This window comes from Schistocerca piceifrons, chromosome 9 (genome assembly GCF_021461385.2).
Source record: "Schistocerca piceifrons isolate TAMUIC-IGC-003096 chromosome 9, iqSchPice1.1, whole genome shotgun sequence".
Classification (NCBI taxonomy): Eukaryota; Metazoa; Arthropoda; class Insecta; order Orthoptera; family Acrididae; genus Schistocerca; species Schistocerca piceifrons.
The window spans coordinates 221,069,620-221,092,397 of NC_060146.1; the positions used below are offsets into that span (position 1 = coordinate 221,069,620).

General features: G+C 40.6%; 1 protein-coding gene across 1 annotated transcript in view; it reads left to right on the forward strand.

Moving 5' to 3' along the window:
• The window catches only part of LOC124717031 (acid phosphatase type 7), a 106,487-nt gene that overhangs the window by 18,389 nt on the left and 65,320 nt on the right, over positions 1–22,778 (forward strand). The window contains exons 2-5 of the mRNA XM_047243686.1: positions 5,613–5,807; positions 5,981–6,201; positions 11,808–11,905; positions 19,654–19,831. Coding sequence (XP_047099642.1) covers positions 5,613–5,807; positions 5,981–6,201; positions 11,808–11,905; positions 19,654–19,831 — 692 coding nt within the window. The remainder of the gene's footprint in view (positions 1–5,612; positions 5,808–5,980; positions 6,202–11,807; positions 11,906–19,653; positions 19,832–22,778) is intronic.

The following is a 22,778-nucleotide window of genomic DNA, read 5'->3' on the forward strand; positions in this document are numbered from 1 at the left end:
CCGACCTCGGCGGAGATCAGTTTGGATTCCGCAGAAATGTTGGAATGCGTGAGGCAATACTGACCCTACGACTTATCTTAGAAAATAGATTAAGGAAAGGCAAAGCTACATTTCTCGCATTTGTAGGCTTAGAGAAAGCTTTTGACAATGTTGACTGGAATACTCTCTTTCAAATTCTAAATGTGGCAGGGGTAAAATACAGGGAGCGAAAGGCTATTTTCAATTTGTACAGAAACCAGATGGCAGTTATAAGAGTAGAGGGGCATGAAAGGGAAGCAGTGGTTGGGAAGGGAGTGAGACAGGGTTGTAGCCTGTCCCCGATGTTATTCAATCTGTGTATTGAGCAAGCAGTAAAGGAAACAAAAGAAAAATTCGGAGTAGGTATTAAAATACATGGAGAAGAAATAAAAACGTTGAGGTTCGCCAATGACATTGTAATTCTGTCAGAGACAGCAAAGGACTTGGAAGAACAGTTGAACGGAATGGACAGTTCCTTGAAAGGACGATATATGATGAACATCAGCAAAAGCAAAACGAGGATAATGGAATGTAGTTGAATTAAGTTGGGTGATGCTGAGGGAATTAGATTAGGAAATGAGACAAAGTAGTAAGGGAATTTTGCTATTTGGGGAGCAAAATAACTGATGGTGGTTGAAGTAGACAGGATATAAAATGTAGACTGGCAATGGCAAGGAAAGCGTTTCTGAAGAAGAGAAATTTGTTAACATCGAGTATAGATTTAATTGTCAGGAAGTCGTTTCTGAAAGTATTTGTATGGAGTGTAGTCATGTATGGAAGTGAAACATGGACGATAAATGGTTTGGACAAGAAGAGAATAGAAGCTTTCGAAATGTGGTGCTACAGAAGAATGCTGAAGATTTGATGGGTAGACCACATAACTAATGAGGTGGTATTGAATAGAATTGGGGAGAAGAGGAGCTTGTGGCACAACTTGAGTAGAAGAAGGGACCGGTTGGTGGGACATCTTCTGAGGCATCAAGGGATCACAAATTTAGCATTGGAGGGCAGCGTGGAGGGTAAAAATCATAGAGGGATACCAAGAGATGAATACACTAAGCAGATTCAGAAGGATGTAGGTTGCAGTAAGTACTGGGAGATGAAGCAGCTTGCACAGGATAGAGTAGCATGGAGAGCTGCATCAAACCTCAGGACTAAACACAATATCTGGGAGTACGCATTAGGAGTGATTTAAAATGGAATGATCACATAAAGTCAATTGTCGGTAAAGCAGATGCCAGACTGAGATACATTGGAAGAATCCTAAGGAAATGCAATCCGAAAACAAAGGAAGTAGGTTACAGTAGGCTTGTTCGCCCACTGCTTGAATACTGCTCAGCAGTGTGGGATCCATACCGGATAGGGTTGATAGAAGAGACAGAGAAGATCCAACGGAGAGCAGCGCGCTTCTTTACAGGATCATTTAGCAATCGCGAAAGCGTTACGGAGATGACAGATAAACTGCAGTGGAAGACTCTGCAGGAGAGATGTTCAGTAGCTTGGCACGGGCTTTTGTTGAAGTTTCGAGAACATACCTTCACCGAGGAGTCAAGCAGTATATTGCTCCCTCCTACGAATATCTCGCGAAGAGACTGTGAGGATAAAGTCGGAGAGATTAGATCCCACACAGAGGCATACCGACAATCCTTCTTTCCACAAACAATGCGAGACTGGAATAGAAGGGTGTACTGATAGAGGTACTTACGGTACCCACCGCCACACACCTGTCAGGTGGCTTGCGGAGTAGATGAAGAACATTCCGGACAGTTTGAGGGAATGATTTGGCAACCCAGATCACCTGACTCGAATCCCATGAGACTTTTACAATGCACAGTCGAGATGTTCCATAAAAACACAGGAATACTGCCGGATATCAGTAACATTCTGCCTCTGTAGTACTACTACAGTGGCACTCACCTGAAGATGGCCAGAAGACTCTTCGCTGAAATATCGTGGTAAGACGTTACTGATATCCGGCAGTTCTCCCGTGTTTTTATGGAACAATCAGTACTCCGGGAAAGCTTTAAACATCACACAGTCAAGATGTCAGTTCGTGCGCAATATCCCACACCAGCTACACCTTTGCAGTTATATTGATGGCTGTAGAGGTAACATGGTTGAGTATTTCAGCAGAGGAATTCCAATGACTTCTTGTGTCCGTGCCACGTTGAGCTGGTGCACTACACTGGGCAAAAGGAGGTCAGGGATGATATTGTGAGGTATCCCGTGGCTTTTATCACCTCAGTTTGTAGATCACAGGAAACCGTGGAGATGGGAACAGAAAAAGAATTGTGCACTGTTCAGTCATCATCAGATGGTGATAATGATGTGTAATAAAATAATGTGGAATTTCTACTGCCAGTTCACAATTACTACAACATTTTAATAGAAGGAAACATTCCACGTGGGAAAAATTATATATAAAAACAAAGATGAGGTGACTTACCGAACGAAAGCGCTGGCAGGTCGATAGACACACAAACAAACACAAACATACACACAAAATTCAAGCTTTCGCAACAAACTGTTGCCTCATCAGGAAAGAGGGAAGGAGAGGGGAAGACGAAAGGAGGTGGGTTTTAAGGGAGAGGGTAAGGAGTCATTCCAATCCCGGGAGCGGAAAGACTTACCTTAGGGGGAAAAAAGGACAGGTATACACTCGCACACACGCACATATCCATCCACACATACAGACACAAGCAGACAGACAGTACTACAACATTTTGTTTACATGGGTTATTTAAACCAACATCTTTAATGGGAAGGACTGCGGTTTTGAGCTTTTGTCATCCCATATAAGTAAGTGACCATAAAAAAGTCTAGTTTGCTGTCTTTGTGTAAATAAATTCACCGTGCGTGGCCACATCACGCTGGAAACTAAAGACAGTAGCTCTGTAGCTGTCAACAGTGGTCATCACCAGAACCGTGAAGGTCTGGGCAAGCCAGGCTAGAAAAAGAGAAAATACTCCACTGTCAGTAGTTCCGTGTGCATCGAGCTGTTTATTCATTTGAGGAACATAGTACATGGGAGGAAGACTGCATCACTGAGGAGTACTGTCATATTATATATTATTGTGAGGAATTAGTTCAGTGTACATAAGGAGTTCGCCATTTGATATATTTTTTTGTCTGAATTTGGATATCAGTTCAGTTCTTTTGGGAATTTTACATTTTTCATATATGACAGCAGATGCCATCCATTGACACATGATGATGGGATTAATGTCAGGTGATGTCGGCAGCCAAATCATTTGCTCGAATTTCCAGAATGTTCTCGAAACACTGTCATGACGGAGCGCCTTCACAGACGTGGCATGAATAAATGTATACACTGATATGCAGAAGTAGCAGCTGTTTGAGACCTCTGTAAAGTATACCACCAGCAAATTATGACCTGTGCTAATCTTGTCTAATATACAATTATGGTAGTTTCTTCTATGTTACTCTTTATTTGTGAAACTCAACTACTTTGGAAAGTGCCTTGCCCTCGTAGACTGCTCAGCTGGGGTTTCTATCTACAGCTTCACATTAAACATTTATATAACCTCACTGATGCATATTGAAAATAGACATTCAGCTCAGTCAAGCTGTGCACCTCGTAACAAGGTGGATTTTTCCACAAACACGCATTTAGTACTGGTTCGTAGTAATATTCCATCACCATCTGTGGGAAGATCACAGTCCTTGTTGAATGTATGGAAAAGTAATGGGACCCTTCTTGTTCTCTACATAGGTAAATTGTCTGACGGACCGGGTGAACAGCTATCTGCCGCTGTTTAGTAATGACGGTGTAGTGAACGAGAAAATGTTGTCGTTAAATGACTATAGGGGAGGAGTCTAGATGACTTAAACAGAATTTTTAGTTGGTGTTCTTAATGCAGAAAAATGTAAGTTAATGTGGATGAGTAGCGAAAAAAGTATGTGATGTTTGAATACAGCATCAGTACTGTGTTGCTTGATGCAGTTATGTCAATTAAATTTCTAGGCATAGTGTTGCGAAGCGATATTAAATGGAATGAACACGTAAGGATGGTAATACAGAAGGTGAATATTTGTCTTTGGTTCGTTGGAAGAATTTTAGGAAAGTGTATCTCATCAACAAAGGAGACTGAGTGTACAACGTTAGTGTGACCTCCTCTTAAGTATTGCTTGAGGGTTTGAGATCCCCACTAGGTCATATTAATGGAAAACGTGGAAGCAGTTCGGACTTGTGCTTCTAGATTTATTACTGGTGGTTTTGATGAACATCAGAGTATTATGTAGATGCTTCCAGAATGTAAATAGCAATCTCTGGAGGGAAGACAACGTTCTTTTCACAAAACAATATTGAGATCATTTAGAGAATCATCATTTGTGGTTGATTGCAGAACAATTCTAGTGTTGTTGACGTACATTTTGTGTGAGGACTGCGAAGACAACTCAAGGGAAATTAGGTCTTGTACAGAGGAAAATAGATAGTCAATTTTCCGTCGCTCTGTTCGTGAGTAGAGCAGGAAAAGATATGAGTAGTAGTGGTAAGCAGCTCTGCACAGTACAGTGGTTGTGGAGTATGTATGTAGGTGCAGATGAAAATGAGTGTGTATACAAGAACAAAAACCAATCCAGAATTACCGATTCAGCCATAATTTTCATCAACATAACCCTAGCGGTTGAAGTCTAGAAAACCATTGTGGCACACAGCAATCAGTCTGCACAACAATAATTTCTACCTGCAAGGTGCCAGGAGCAATTAATGGCAGAAGAAAATTTCCTCGATGCATCACCGACCATTTTAAACTCCCTGGGAACGACCAGCAGGTTTTCATCTGTCCCGACAATACTCGTGCAAGCTGAATTGGATCAGAACTGACCGGGGTGGATATGAAACTTAAAAATAGTTGTCTAGCATTCTCCACCTGTCATGATACCATAAGCAATAGAATACTCATGTGCATACATCGGGAAAGCTAAAAACCTGCATTTTTCGTCAGGTTTCCGCGTTTTTGTCCGACCTCTGTAAGCATAAGAATTCATTGGTCCTGAAGAGGCTTCTGCATAATCTTTGATTATCATCTTTACATAATATTCTCTCTGCACTCTTCTCTAGAATAAGTACTTTATGAGCTGCATTATCCAAGAAGAGGGTGTTGCAGGGCAGAATTAAGTGGAGGCATGCAGAGTATGCTAGCAGTCCTGTCTGCAGATCAAGAAAGTGAGACAAGTTTGCTATGTGCATAGCAGGGAGAAATGAATTTACTTTGCAGATCATTTATGCATTCTTAGAACCATCTCAGTTTTTTTACTCGTGGGGGTTCTAAAGTTACATGTCTTCTTATCAGCTAGTCATTGTCTGTGTGTGTACCTATAACACAGTTGTCTTCTTTGTATGGTGGATGAAGTTACTGCTTGTATTTTTCTCTACTATTTTTCATAACATCTTGGTCACAGCCAGACGTCACCCATCTGCTGCCCCGTATTTTTACTCTGTGTCCTCTGCTCCCTTTTTAGCAACAGACCCATTTATTAATTTATTCTATGTAAGGATACTATTTTCCTCCAACTACCTGGAAATTATGTTATTTCTTCATGTAATTTGATGTTATTAAATTTTACAGATGTCCCCAACACAATCGTCGTTACGTGGAGCACTTTAAATAACACTGGCAAATCTGTTGTCGAGTATGGCATAGGTGGCCTCATTTTAGAATCAAAGGGAACATCGAAGATTTTTCAGAGTGCTGGCAGTTTGGAGAGAATACAGTACATCCATAGAGTTGTACTAGCGAATCTCACATGGGACAGTATATACGGTAAGCCAGATTGTTCTCTACCTCTGTACTTACACATTTCGACGCAAATCTCTCGACACTTCATTTTGGGCTCAGAGGTGCCTATATCCCTACAAAATGTCAATCATTCGGTATCAGTTTTGCGAAAACACTGTAAGATGGATGATGTAAACTTATATCCTACCTTGTTGCAGTGTATCACTGTGGGAACCCAGACTACGGATGGTCGGAACTATTCAGGTTCCGAGTCCCACCCGACCCAGAAGGCCCGGTGCAGTGGGTGCCTTCCCTCGCAGTGTTTGGTGACATGGGTAACGAGAACGCTGTGTCGCTGCCATTTCTGCAGGAGGAGGTGCAGAGGGGAATGTACGATGCCATCATCCATGTCGGTGACTTTGCGTATGACATGAATACGGTATGTTGTTACAGTTATACATTGTGATACAAAAGCAGTGGAGAAAACTGTGCAGTAATCTGGGAAAAATAATTGAAGTTCAGGGATGAAAACTATAAGCTTTATTACTGAAGAAAAAAGTACAACCAGCCATACTTTTGAATTAATGAATGAGTGATTTAATATACTGCACCTATAGCAGTGTGCACATAAAAAGGCAGATGGTGGGTAGATAGACAGCAGCAAGGAGCACTGCCCTCTGTGACATTCCAGCCAGTAGTGCCACGTCTGTACATTGTCCTTACAGATGCACAGAGAACGTTTAGTGTCGATTTTCATTTTAGGTTAGATATTGTAGTGGTTCTTTCCCTGTATTGATTTTTCCTCAGATTGCAGATTTAATGACCATTTTTATAAAAGGCAGCTAACTTGGAAAAAAAGTGATAAGTATGATATTGCAGTGCCTGCATTATTCTGATGATGATGCACTGTGGCGACCACAGCCATTACGAATTACACCAGATGAATTCGCAATTGCGAATAATGACCACGATCGGCTGTAGAATGGAATGGCAACAATGAAAATTTTTGCCGGACTGGAACTCGTACCCAGATTTCCCGCTTATCGCGAGAAGTCACTTTGCCATTTTACTATCCGTGCACGACTCGTGGCGAGACCCAAACTTCCAAATATCATCAACCGTGCGTCTGTGTGGTTGCCACAGTACATTGTCATCAGAATAACAGAGACACTGCAATATCATATTTATCTGCCGTTACTGGGCACGCGACATTCAAGCACAACGTCTGCTCTGTACAGGAATATACGTAATGGATGTGTGAGTACAGCTTGTAGACATACGGAAGTTTGGGTCTGGTTGTGAGTCGTGCACGGATAGCCAAATGGTACGGTATTGGTCGCGATAAGTGGGAAACCTGGGTTTGGGTTCTGGTCCGGCACAAATTTTCAATGTCTTCATTATTCACAATTGCAATTTATCTGATGTTTACAAAAAGTGATATAGGTTTTCCATCACTATGCATACAATGTAGTGCAGTTATCTTTTGCTAATATACGAGTATATTTTCTTTCATTAATATTACATTGTGCTTAATAGATCTAGCATGTGTACTTTGTTTATCTTCCATCCTTTTATCATTGAAACAAAAATCAGTTAAAATAATTATTTGGCAGGCATAGTAGTGGGCAGTGGACAAGCTTTAGTTGACTGCAGCACTTGCTAGCTCCACAGGGGAAAAAGATTAGTTCCTATGAAAGCAAAATTAAATGTATTAAAATAATTGTGCGTCAAAAAAACTCATTGTGTATGAATTTTACAATAACTGGATTACAAAGTGTAGTTCAATTTGGCATTACCTGTAATTGCCCCGATGTTGGGAGCACGAAGTTAGTGTCAACAGTTTTGTGACCAATACAGTGTAATGAATGTACTTAGCTGCTATAGTCTTCACGGTGGGTGGAACAACGCAGACATGACAAGTATTACATTAAGAAGCAACAATAGTTTACCAAGCATTTAAATTTATCCAAGGTGAGTCGGAAGCAGAAACAGCAGCCCATTGTGGTGTTCACTCCTTCACTCCAGTGATAGCTTGTCCCCAGGGTAGGCAAGAGCTGGAGGGTAGGCCAAGGAACAGAAATGGAGAGCACACTGGTGCTGCTCCATCTCCTTCTCTGGAGATTGCATCACACACCCTCATTCTAACATGCAAACTGTCAGATGGTAGTGAGGCTTTCCCACACAATTTTCACACTTTTCCCCAGTAACATAATGTAGCATCCATAATTATAAAGAACTTCACTCTGTTATCAAGGTCTATACATTTTACTAAGTTGAAGAAAAGTTCTATTTCATCCATTGCAGCATAGAGGTATGCTTAATCCATATGTGAAATGCTGAACGGTGAAATAGCCTAAGGATAAGATGTGGAGATACGTGTTTGTATCTGTTATGTTTATAATGCCATTGGATAGATAAAAAATTTACACACCAAGTGAAGGAGTACACACATGTAAAGGTATTTAAATTTGCAAGCTTTCAGAGGCAACATCTCCTTCTTCTGGCAGATAGGTTGAAGGGGAAGGAAGAAGTCTGAAGGGAAAGTACTGGTGAGTTTTAGGAAATGTGGAGCGTTCAAAAAAGTAGCCCAGAACCCTGGGTCATGGGGCACTTACTGGACGGGACGATAAGGAAAGACTGGTTCAGTTGTTTTCCTTCACCCTTCTTCCTTCCCCTTCAATGATTCTGCCACTGGCTCCAAAAGCTTGCAGATTTAAATACCTTTATATTTGTGTTATCCTGACAACGCTTGGTGTGTAGATGTTTTATGTATCAAATTACATTATATATTAAAAAATCTGTTGTGTTTATGTCTGACATCACATCAGTTAAGTGATTTTGCTGGCTGTACCAAAGAACGAGATGGAACAGTGATGCAATATTTCTGTAGTGCTGATAATTCCTCCGGACGTTGTTGTTCCTAGTGTAGGCTGTGTCTAAACCTAACAATTTAATTTTTCAACCTAATGCAATATAATTGTCGTCATCATTGTCTTCAACCTAAGACTGGTTTCATGCGGCTTTCCACACTAGTGTCATCCTGTGCAGGCCTCTTTATCTCTACATGGCTACTGTGACCTACAGCCATTTGGACCTGATCACTGTACATAACCCTTGATCTCCCTCTACAGTTATGACCAGCCACACTTACCTTCCAAGCACTCAGTATGTTGGCACTGCCTGAATGAGGTGGCACAGTGCTCAGACGCTGGGCATACAGTCATCAGGGCAGTGGTGGCTTCCACATATAAGTTTTCTATTACTTCCTCAAAAGGCTTGAGTCAGAGGGCGGGGATGGTTCCTTTCATCTATATCTACATGATTACTCTGCATTTAACAATCAAGTGTGTGGTAGAGTATTCATTGAACCACCTTCAACTTACTGAAAACTGCTTCCCCAAGAAAATAGTTAAATATACTCGTAAGAAACCTTGTAACAAACCATGGCTTACTAAGGGTATAAAAATATCTTGTAACCGGAAAAGGGAAATGTATCTGACAACAAGAAAGAGTAGTGACCCAGAAACTATCAAACATTATAAAAACTACTGTGTTATATTAAGAAAAGTTATTAAAAAAATCCAGAAGTATGTGTATCATGTCTGAAATCAGCAACTTTGATAATAAAATTAAAACAATTTGGAATATTATTAAAAGAGAAACAGGTCAACCAAGAGCACAGGAAGACAGTATTACCATCAAATTGAATGAAAACTTTACGAACAAAAAGTCAGAAGTTGAAAATATTTTTAATAATCATTTTCTAAATGTTGTGGATATAGTAGGATCCAGGTGTTCATTAGAAGATGCTAGGCTGTTAATCGAAGAGGCCATGCCTATGCAATTTGATACAATTGAAATCTCACCCACTTCTCCCTCTGAAATTAGGAAAATAATAAACTTGCTTAAAAGCAAAAACTCACATGGAATTGATGACATTTCCAGCAAAATACTAAAAGCTTGTTCTCAACAGATAAGTAAGATTCTCAGCCACCTGTGTAACAGCTCTCTGGAACAGGGCATTTTCCCTGATAGACTGAAATATGCTATTGTTGTACCTTTGCTGCTGATTTTAAATTTCGGTTTTTTACTGTTTCCTAAGTCACGGGCTGGGCCCTAATGACCATAGAAGTTTTGTGCCCAAAAAAAAAAAAAAAAAAACCACTTCCTTACCTTACGATAGAGTAGCCGTGCTCGCTGGTGTCTTGGTGTCAGTGGTAGCCTGACAAGATTCATGCACGTTTTTAGTCCTAATGAAAGCAGATGGTAGGCAGTGGTCTTTGAAGACCCAGCAGGTACAATGTGTGCTCAAATTTCATTCCCAGATGATGTTGCTTGGCCACCACTGACCACACGGTGTGTCTGTGTTGACACGCTCTGTGCTACATAGATGTCCAGAACTCGGTCTACGGGTGCAGTAATGTGCCACAGACCACTGTTGTGTGCCCAATGTTATATCCACAGATTAACACCCAATGAACAAACATTTTTATTAGGTGGAGCAAGGCCACCGCTTAATTTTACTAAAAGATAAACTTTCTTCGAAAACAAAAGGCTTCTTCTCCTACCAAACTTTTATAACAAGCCAAAGAATATGCCACCTTATTGAATTGAAATATTAGCAACTGAACTGAATTTACGTTCCTTTGCCGGGTTTTCTCTCGACGCTTTCCGGCAGATGGCGAGGAAGTAGACGGGCCCAGAGTCCGGGGTCGATGGCCGACGTAGCGAAGACGTGGCACCTGGACGTTCCAGCTGCGTCAACGTATCTTCCGGGCGGCAGTCCACGGCGGGTCGAAAGACGCCGGTTTTTCTTTCTTCCGGCTATTTAACATGGTGGCTCCCTCTTCCTCCACTGATTCCGGAGTGACGATTGGTGGCCGTTGGCGATCCCTGACTGGTGGAGGTGATATCATAGTGTGGCTCGTGTGTGTGTGTAGTTTTCGGCTGATTAAATGTTTGGCGGGAACGCCTCTAGCGTCAGCTGGCGGAGCGTGCCGGCACTAAGTTGCAGGCGCCGCTTAACTCTGCCGCAGTAGCCGACCGTTGCATTTGTGTGGCTGTGCACGCCACAGCACCCAACATATGCAGCAATCCAACAATATGGCCATCCCACTTCCAACAGTTCCACAGTATGAACCCGTGCAAATGGCTAAACCTGTTCAACAGGAGTGTGCACTTGACTGTGGAGTGTGGCTGTACCCTAGAATGAATGTTGCAAATAGTGTTCATTACTAAACTCAACACATTTACTGCCTGCAGAGTCAAAACACTGGGTACACAGACAGGCCTCCTGATCGCAGACGATGACGACAAATAAATCACCCCTCATTTTGCACATATCATACCCTGGTTCAAGTGAACACAGTCCTTGAAGGAGTCACATTTTTTTCCTGCAACGTAGTTCTCACTGCCATTGTGTTTCAATTCATTACACATCTTCCTCCAGAATGTCCTTTATAAGTGCACCCTTTATATTAGCAGCTTGAATAGTGTGACACGATAATACTTACACAAACTTTAAAATACCTTGTAATTAGGGGGATGTGTGGCTTTTGTTCCACATTTGAATATGTACTCCAAAATTAATTATTAAAGTTTGAACTGTTTGTGTCTGCCTAACCTCAGTAAATCTTTTCTCGGAGAAAACTCTCTGCTTTGGAAATTTTATGCTTTGCATGTCAAAATATCAGTTTCCTTAAACAGTCACTTCACTCAAAACATATTACACATTAAATTTAAAAGCAAGATAATTAAGATAAAGACTGTTAAGCTAGATTTTTGTGGTACTAAATTTCAAAGAATTAAAGAAGTTTTAGTCCTTTTTGTGCCCAAATGAGAAAATATTTACATATGGTGATATAGTTTCTTACATCAAGAGCTACAGTCATATTGATGGCACAAGTTTTCCACATTCCACGGCCTTTTTTACTCGAGACAGCAGGTCACCCATTATATCAGGACTGTCATATCAGGTGTTTATGCATGTTTTTAAGTGACATATGAAAAACTTCGTAACGCATTAATTGTTCATTTGACTTTCAGGAAAATGGGACAGTTGGTGACGAATTTATGAATCAGATACAACCTGTTGCTGCGTATGTTCCGTACATGACTTGCCCCGGAAACCACGAAGAGGCGAAGTAAGTTGCGAGGAACACATTTGTTTATTCATTTCATTATTTTATTCCTGATGTGGGGTAGGGGGATTTACCTACCAGCTGCATGGTGCAGGAGAGATGAAGACAAATCTAAAAAGCAAAATTGTACATTTTACTTTTAAAATTCTTTGAAATTTATGTAGCTTGAGAAAGAAGACGATAGGAACTAGTAGTAGTGCGAGTGATGAAACACACTGGGATATCTTGTAACAGTTACCTAGACACTAGGAGGAGCAGTTGAGGGGAGAAAAAAATTGCACTGAACAGACAAAAGTTTAGACTCGGAAGCAGATTATTATCTAGGCTGTTGGGTGTAGAGATATAGATGTTCATTCATTCACACATTGTGCTCCATAAATCCTATTATAGCAGGGCAGAGTGCAAAAACCAGCATATGGAGGCAGAAGAGCAATTCTCCTGGTTGTCAGGATGGCATTTGAGTCTGCCACCTGAGTGTGGTGGGTTCGACGGGTCAGTGAAGACTGCAGGAGTCCGTTGGAGGACTAAGGTGGCTGCAGCAAGACAGATGTCACTCCTGAAAACTCTTTATTGTTCCAAAGGGCTAGAGCAGCTACAGGTGCGTGCCCTCATCAAGTGGCACAACGTAGCATTGATCCGGAGTGTCTGTGCTGCGTGGTGTGGTCAGGCACCAATCTCTGCCTTGCACGAAGTGACACTGCACTGTGGTGTGTGATGTGTGGAGTAGGCGTCAGGGTGGGTGTTGGACGGAACTGATGCACCAGGTGCCGAGACAGCAGCTCACGATTGAGGTCTCCGTGGCTCATCCAGTGCTGGCTGCCAAAGTGTGTAGTGCAGCATCGTACATATGGGGCGAGCCGAACTCTAGATCTCAGCAGTCAATCAGTAAAGTGGCTTCCAGTTACAGTTGCCATCTGTAACCTCTGACCAGTGGCTCAGTCAGTGCTTGTAAGTACGACTGGGTCAGCGTTCGGCTTTCTGACGGCAAAGGAATGCACTGCTGATTGGCACAGTGTGGGTTATTTGGAGAGTCTTGAATGTCTTGCTACAATGATGCATATTCTCCAGGTTAGGTGTGTCATCATCCGAGACCTTCAGGATCATAATTGGAACATCGTGTCCTGAATTTCCTCAGTGTCACATTACTTTGGCCATTCCACAACACGACTGTGAAGGGGAGTTTTCTGGGAAGCGAATGAGAACTTAATATATTAACAGGCAAAAGCAGCTAATGCTGACTACATCTGTAAAAGTATACTGATAACAAACTATGACTGGTGCTGATGAACTCACACTGTGAGTTACTGTAATTTCGTGTGGAGTACTTTGTATAATTTTTGAAAGACATCATTATCTCCGTTGACTGTGTGAGGTTCTTTAAAATATCCTACATGACTATGAAACCCGATCATGAGAAGTTAATCAGCTACATTGGAAAAACCCATTTTTCTTCCTGATCAACCAATACCTTCATTCAGTCAAGTTGTGCCATAAATTTCTTTTCTCCCCAGTTCAAATAAGTAATCAGTATCCCTTCATCAGTGACCTTGTCTACCCTTGTAGTCTTCATCATTCTTCTGCGGCTCGACATTTCAAAAACTTGCATTCTGCTCATCTTCTACATTTCACCTCTTTCAATTTATCCATTTCCTGTCTCGTAATTCCCTACTCGAAGGTAGTTAGTGAAGTGATAAGCAGAGCGAATGAATACCAACTACCTCTCTGCATTGCCTTTGTTGACTTTGAAAAGGCATTTGACTCCGTTAGCCACGTAGCTGTCCTCCAAGCTTTGAGTGAGCAAGGAGTGGGAGCAGCATACATTGAAGTGCTCAGCAAAATCTACGAGAATTCTTCAGCTTATGTTAACATCGGCGGATCAACTCGAGAATTCCGCATCGTGAGGGGTGTCGAGCAAGGCAATCCCATCTCCCCAAAACTGTTCTCTGCTGTATTGGAAATGGCTATGTCAAAGCTGAGCTGGGAAGGTAAGGGAATTAGAATTAATGGAAGAAGGCTTACCAACTTGAGATTTGCTGACGATATTGCCTTACTGGCCAAAGACTTCGCAGAGCTCCAAAACTCAGTTACAGATCTTGCATCGGAATGCCAGCTGGTTGGAGATGTGAAAGTCAAGGACAGTCTACTAGAAGAGGTCAGTGAATATGTCTACCTCGCCCAGATTATAAATACGAAGGGAGACATAAGGCCAGAAATCTGTCGACACATCGAGCTCGGCTGGCAAGCATTTGGGAAGAATTCAAAAGTATTCAGATCAAAAATGCCAGTAAATCTGAAGAAAGCAGTATTTGATCAATGCATTCTTCCTGTGACGACGTACGGCTGCGAGACACGGACACTTACTCATTCACAAAAGGGAAACTTAGGACAGCACAGAGAGCCGTGGAGAGATCAATACTGGGCTATACAAGAAAAGACAGGAAAAGGGCAGATGACATCCGGTCTGTGACGAAGGTTAACGACATCTCAGAGACAGTAGGTTCCTCGAAATGGCAGTGGGCTGGCCATGTCGCGAGAAGAAAAGACGACAGGTGGACGAAGCTAGTACTGGAGTAGAGTCTGAGAGAGCACCGGAGGCCTAGAGGAAGACCACCGGACAGATGGGACAGAGACATCGAGGTGGTCGCTGGTGACACCTGGCAGAGAAGTGCCCGAGACCGTCCCACTTGGAGAAGACTGCTGAAAGCCTACCTGAATCCACGACTCGAAGGGGCCACATCATCTAATGATTGAATTGGCTGATGATGACTTCCCTACTGTACTGCAATTTCTTAATTTTTAATCTACAGTTCTTTTCTAGTAAATTATGGACAGAATCTACATCTGCTCTGCAAAATGCCTAAATTTTCACCTCCCTTAACTACCTTCTCCTTGTTGTTCGTAGTATCTTACCTGTGTTCCTATTTTCTTATCCATTGTTAGACCTATTCTTCTATTAAACCTATTTGATTTTGCCTCGATAACCCTGTTGTCACCTGACCACAAGAACTCTTACTCCTGCCACCTTACTTCGGTGCATCTAACCTTACACTATCCGTTCCCCTTTTTAAATTGTCTGACCTATCTAATTGATCAAGGGACATAACATTTCACACTTTCAGCACCAATGATCCAGGTTTTGTTCCAGGTTATTCCTTCGCTCACCGTATTTGCGTACCACAGCATTGGGAAATACGTACTGTTATTCTTAATGGATGCGTAGGGACCAAACTGATAGTGTGGAGACAGTTTCCTACTGTCTGGGTTGACACACCCGTCCTCGTTGCCTCCGAGAAGGCAGCTTGCAGTTCTTCACAGTATCACTATTTGTAGGTAGTGCCCGTCAGTTGGTGTGAGGCGGGTCTTCAGCGTTGTGTGTCTCGCAGAAGACTTGACGTTTACATCGTGTCACTCTTGTGTGCGGCAGTTCTATTAATGAACTTCGTGTACTGGAAGCTCTGCTTGGTGTAAAGTGACAGTGCGTATGTGTGGGTGGGTGAGAGGTCAGAGCTTGAATTGACCCTTCAAGAAATGTTGACAGAGTTCAAAGAAGTTCGTGTGGTACCTCGGCATGGTGCGAGCCACTTTGGCGACTCGTGTGTTCTTAAAACCGATAACACCCGGTTTTTTCACAGCTCTCTGTTTTCTCTGGATGTTCGTACATCCGAGTACTAACTGGGTCCGTCCGACATTGTTTAACTTCAGTGTTTGGGCAGGAACTCGTGTTACTGATATGGTGAGATTGTTGGCTGTTGACAAACTGAAGAATGTACACGTGTCTGGTTCACAGTTGCAGACTGATATACACTAGAATGGTCTCAACATTAATAAGCTGTTTATCAGATAGGATCAGTAACATTATAAGTTGTTGACTGGTGATTCTAATCTGTATAGGAAAAGATTTCTGTTTCACAACCATAATTAAACACAGAATTTCTATCTGGAATAATGAATGGCACTGTTTAATAATGAGAACCTTGGCTGTAGTACAGTTATAAAGCAGCAGCAGCCAGTCACAAGCACAGTTTAAAAAAGTTTGACTCAAACTATTACCAGTTTCAGATTTATTACAAATCCATTTTGGGATAGTCCTTACAGATTTCCTTATGTCTTGCTGGGGTCCTTTTTTGTATGTGTTACTGGTTTTGTACACTAAGATCAACAAAAAGTTTTTTTTATCATAATACAATAAACTTATGAGAGATTTTTTGTTTGATCTTCATGGAAACATTTGTGAAATGATTTTAAAATTAATAAAACATGAAATGTAATGAACACTTACGTGGTGGATATTTCAGCACAACAAATTCATCCTGTATATCTGTTATGTATTATAAAGTAAACACATTTTTGCAGATGCGCTCTGTGGGTGTTATTTAATTCCCAGGAAACTGCTGTAACAGCTAATCATTTACAAAACGTGGCCCAGCTTCACATGAGTAACAAAAAAATAGTTTCAAAGTTGTTGGAGTAGTAAGAATGTTGGGTTACAAATGTGCATGGGCACTGTAAAATATGCCTCTGTTAGAACAGTGAAATTAAAGAGTCGAAAAGAGATACAAAATTATGTACAGTAAATTATAATATGGCATTCAATAGAATTTTACAAATATTGTATATAAACAATGAAAGGTTTTTAGGTGTGAGCTGTGTAATCAGATCGAGTGTTTGTTAAATTTAATCAGATCTAATGTTTGTTACATTGTGCACAGATAAGACATTTGTGCATTGAATATGGGCATTAGATGATGAACACTGTGTAAACTAAAGAGCACAATAGAACATGTTATGTTTTCTGCTTCTTTTTTGCTACATTGATGAAACTGGGTATGAATATTGAATCTAAAGTTCCATTCTGTAAGACAAACAGTATTATGACATTTTTTTACATTGATTGGGCAATTATAATTTAAGATATGCTGTAATGTTAGTACATTGAAGAGAATCAATGTTGAACTTGGGCATTACAAGACCGACAACGTGTACAGGAGAAAAGCACAGTAAGATACGTTTTCTTGTTGTTGTGATAAAACGAAATTCGAACACCCAATATAAAGTTCCATTCTACATTAAACATAATTGTCTGATATATTTTACTGATTGGGCAGTTATAAAGGAAAAAATAAGCTGTACCAGACTATGAATACCATGTAAATGTGATTTTTTTTTACAGTGAAGATATAGGTAGTTTATACTGGCAAAATATTTTTTCTTTTGAAATGAAACACCATTGAAGGTGTACTACGGCTATATTGCACTGTGGCAGTATTATGCTGGTTTAAAAGGTAAAAAGACCTCTCGGAAGTTATTTAGGCAGGTAGCTGACTGTTTGCTCACTCAGTATTAGATCAGAGAAGGTATTCTTACATCTTGAAAAGTCTTTGTGCCACCCATATCTGTAAGCAGTTTTGTATATATTTCCAAACATCAGAACGTCTGCCATTCCAGATAATTCTGGCATTCGTAACAGTTCATCCAATATGGCCTGCCTGCAAACTGCAAGTTATTTCCTATCAATTTTTGACTGTATGATTATTTTCTGCAAGTTGGATGGCAAAGGCTGGTTTGCTTAAGCTATTAAATCAAACGGCACCAAGGTGTTCTTTAAACATTGTTTCAAAAGTTGTACCAGTTTAGTTAATGTAGAGTTTGGGACGGTTATTACTGTTCAGTTTATAAATTCCTGTGTTAATTTTTTTGAAAAAAAGGGGGGTATTAATTTTGTGGGAGTGCTTGTACTAATTTTTGTCGAGGTTTATTTTTGGTGGGAAAGCTGATTTTGACATTCTTCTTTTCAAAAAAGAGCAAATAACAAGATAAATTACAATAAGAATTATTGTATTATAACACTAAAGTATTTATATCTAAATAAAACTGCCTACACAGAAAAATTACTCCCCTCAGAAAATACGAAGTAGTTGTGGACCTCTATATACAAAAGACTATTGATTTATCTAGTTGGCTGTTCTCTGTGGTTTATCATAATTATTGTGATCTCTCACTGTGACATTGTATGTACTTGTCAGATGTGTTACAAATCTAACATACATTCACAGAGAAAAAATACCGGAAATCTCGGGATAAATGGTCACAAGATTTTTGTGCCTGAATACATCATTCCTTTCTGTGCTATACTAAGACTGACTGATGGATAATGTGAGTCATTTCTCTTTCTAGTATTATACTTACGAATTTTACTGTTGTTAAGCTGATATTGATTGTTGACAATAAACTTCACAATGGAGTAAATGTGATAAGACTGTTAGCTGTATGCCTAACTGTTTCACGAGCTGTCTACAAGAGATTGTGATGTGTTCGCAACACATTATCCTTATTACATGATTCTGTGCAATGAAAATTTTCTTCCTTCAGTTAAGAGTTTACTCAGGATAAGAAACAGTTATACATTAGTGAATGAAATCAGGAAAAGTGAGTCAACTTTCCGACATTTTTATCTACAAAGGCTGCTATAACCTATAATGCAAAAGTTGCTTAGTGTAGACTGTTAAGAGATGTTCTTTACATTGAATCAGTTGGAAAAATAAACTTATCAACATGTTGAAGGTTGTTGGCAGCTTGCAGGAATCACAGTGTGGGTGGCAGACATTTGTATGTTGGTGGCAGAACGTGCAAGGCCATTCTTATACAGCTGCAAGGCCATAGTGGAATGCTGAAGGTGATGACATGGCAGAGAAATTTTATATTTCACTGTTGCTGTTGCGAGACTGATGGAATCCTGCAACGAATGGACTGAAAACTGCTCTCTGAACAGTAAACCATTGATGCTCTGGCTGATTGATGTCCAAGCTTTGCCATGGCAGCAGCATGAACAGTGCTTTGTCCAGTTAAGGGATATTCAAAGTTGTGTGCTAGGTGGGTACTGAAAATGCTTACCAATCTGTACAAAGAGCCAAACATTCAAGCAGACAAGTGTTTTTGGACCACTCTCAACAAGATGGAGCTAATTTCTTTTCCCGCATTGTTATGGGTGTGTAGCTGCGGATATTCTCCACCAGCACAGAATCAAAGCAACAGTCATTGCAGTTGCACCAATCAACTTCACCAAATCCTGAAGTTGGCAAATGATGGCTACTGTTTTCTGCGATGAAAGTGGTATTCTTATGATTACGTTCAGGAAACATGGATCAACCATTACAGCTGAAGTATACTGCAAAATGCTGACTGAGATTCACCATTCTGGATAGTCCTCATCCAGCACAACAAAACGTGTCAAAGCACCATTGCCCGCATTAGGAGTTAGGGTTGGCATTTACCATTTGGAAGTTTTTGACCGCGCACCCTACAGGCCCGACCTAACAACCAGCGACTGCTCTCTCTTTCTGCTTCTGAAGCAGTGGCACTGTAGGCAATAGTTTTAAGGCAATGGTCGATCCAAAAGGCTGCCATTGTCTACTGGTTCACTTGTTAGACAGAGAACTTCTAATGCAGAGTGATTGAACAAGGTAGTGCAACATAACAAAAAGTATTAAGTTTATGGGAAACGAAAAAGTCAATAAAAGCTTTTATGAACACATGCCTTTCTTACGTTTTGAATGCATCTCATAAATGACATTCAATGCTTTATAAAATAGTGTGTTCTTGTATGATATGTCCATTTGAAATAATTCGCATTTCCCTCCAGCAGGTGAAGTTAGACTGTCAGATATCATCTATTTCTACAAGTAAAACACTGCTATTCACTCCATGGTCATATGCAGACTGGCAGCCATTGACTGCAGTCCTTAATGTTGCAGCAACTTCAGTGAATACCGTGCACGCTTCTCAATGCCAGGAGACACGGAGGGACTTTTCTACAGTTTCAACATGGGGCCTGTCCACTTTGTCTCCATATCGACAGAAGTTTACTATTTCCTGGAGTATGGCTTGAAAGTTCTGGCAAATCAGTTTGAATGGCTTCTGAATGATTTGAAGGTAAGATTTTTAAGGTTTTACATGTGACATTGTAATTTTGTCAGAGGCAGTAAAGTACTTGGGAAAGCAACTGGACACTGTGTGCAATGTCTTCAGAAGAGATTATAAGATTAACATCGACAGAAGTAGAGTGATGGTACTGGAGTGATGTCTCATTTAGTCAGGAGATGGTGAGGGAATTAATTGGAAAATGAAGTACTAAATGTAACAGACAAGCTTTGTATTTTGGGGAGATACCAGGAAAACTTTTCCTAGTATAAAAGAATTTGTTAACATCTATTATAAATTTAAGTGTTCTGAAGTCTTTCTAAAGGTTCTTGTCTAGTGTGTAGCCTTGTATGAAAGTTAAACATTGACAGTAAGCAATACAGGTAAAAAGACAGTGGCAGCTTTTGAACTGTGGTAGTACAGAAGAATGCTTTACATCAGATGGGTACAGGAGGGATTGACAGACAGTCAGTCTAGCAGTTTTCGGAAAACTGTCTTGGGCAGCTAGTTTGCAGCCTAGACACATTGGAAACATTTTAGATCTTGTAGCTATAAACGGACTTCACACGATCTACGGTCTCAGTGTAGAGTCAGGAGTTAGTGACATGATCATAGTGATAATGGTTGCTGACGTTAACATCAGTGAAGGAGGCTAGAAGAGTGTTTTTGCTAGAAAGAGCAAATGAGCAGTTGTTAGCATCGTGCTTATACAGTGAACTGAAATCATTCAATTCCAGTTTGATGGACAGAGAGATATTTTGAGCAAAGTTTAAATGAATGGTAAATTGTGATGCAGAGAAGCATGTGGATTAAGGAAGGAAAAGACCCACAGTTGTTTAACACTGAGATTCAGAAAATGCTGAGGAAGCAAAGACTGTTGCATTCTCGGTTCAAAAGAGGATGCACAAATGATGACAGACAAAGGTTAGTAGAGATTCTTGTGTCTGTAAAAAGATCTATACATGAAGCGTAGAACTACTACCACTGTCATACCTCAGCAAAATATGTGGCCGAGAACCCGAGAATATTCTGGTTCCATATAAAACCGCTAAAGTGGCCTAAGTCTTCTATCCAGTCACTCGACCAGTCCGATGTGGCAGTAAAAAATAGCAAAAGGAAAGCCCAAGTTTTAAATTTCGCTCTTAAGAAATGGTTCATGTTGGAGAATCGTATAAACAGACTCCCGTATGGACCACATAGTAATAGGCATCCCTGGCATAAACAAACAACTGAGAGAGTTGAAAACGTATAAGTCACCATGTCCAGATGGAATCCTAATTCAGTTTTACAAAGAGTACTCTGGGGCATTGGATCCTTACATAGATTGCATTCGTCATGAAACTCTCGCCCAGTGCAAAGTTCCTAGTGATTGGAAAAAAGTGCAGGTGGACTCCTACATACAAGAAAGGTGAAAGAATGTAACCACAAATTTATAAATCAATATCTTTAACATCGGTTTGCTGCAGAGTTCTGGAACATATTCTCAGAATGAATATAATAAATTCCCTTGAGATCAGAAAGCTTCTATCCAAACATCAGCACAGTTTTCCAGTGTCATTTGTGCGGAACTCGGCTTTCCCTTGCATGACGTCCTTTAAATCTTGGACAAAGGACAAAAGGCACATTCCATATGTCTAGATTTCCAGAAAGTGTGCCCCGTTGCAAAGTATCAGTGAAAGTATGAACATATGGAATAGGTTCCCAGATATGAGAATGGCTTGAAGACTTCTTGAATAATAAAACCCAGTGTTGTCCTTGATGGTGAGTGTTCATCAGAGGCAAGGCTATCGTGACGAGTGCTTCAAGGAAGTGTGATAGGACCACTATTATGTATATAGAAAGTAAGTGATCTGGCGAACAGGGTCGGCAGCGATCTGCTGCTATTTGTCGACGATACTGTGGTGTACGGGAAGGTGACAATGCTTAGTGACTATAGGGTGATACAGGCTGACTTAAACAAAATTTCTAGTTGGTGTGGTGAATGGTAGCTTGTTTTAAATGTAGAAAAATGTTAGTTAATGCGGATGAGTAGGAAAAACAAATCCATAACTTTTGAATACAGCATTGCTCATAGTAGTGTTTTACTTGTCACAGTCATATCATTTAAATATCTGGGCATGACATTCCAAAGCAATATGAAATGGAACACGCATGTAAGGACTGTAGTAGGATAGACCAATGACTGACTTTGGTTTATTGGGAGAATTGTAGAAAAGTGTGGTTCATCTGTAAAGTAGACTCACCTATTCTTGAGTATAGCTCAAGTGTTAGGGATCCTCACCAGGTCGAATTAAAGAAGCCACCATAGAAATTCAGAAGTGGGCTGCTAGATTTGTTAATGATAGGGTTGATCAACAAGTCAGTGTTACGGAGATGCTTTGGCAGCTCACATGGGAATCAATGGAGAAATAAAACATTCTTTTTTACGGAACACAGATAAAATTTGGGGAACCACCATCTGAGGTGAACTGCAGAACAGTTCTAGTGGTGGCAACATACATTTTGTGTAAGGGACACTGAAACCAGAAAGTAGGGTTTGTATGGAGACATACAGACTGTTGTTTTTCCCTCTCTCTATTTGCGAGTGGAACAGGGAAGCAAATGGCTAGTAGTGGTACAGTACCCTCCTCCACGAAATGTGCAGTTCCTTGTGGAGTTAACATGATGATCATCAATAAAACTGACAAGCTGCAGGGACAGATTCCTGACCTGAAATGGAGGAAAAAAGGTCCTATGAACATGTATCCGAAAACAGAAGGTGTGCCTATAACAACAAAAAATTGTTCAGGAACACAGTACAGAGCTGCAGTAAATCCGCATCACAACAGATGTTCAGAGTGGCCTCCATGTAGCGGTTTTCATGCAGGAATACAAATAATCGCATTTCAGCTCGCACTATGTTGGTGGCCCACTTGCCTGGAGCTTGTACTAGGGTTCGTCTCAATATTCTGTAGAACCT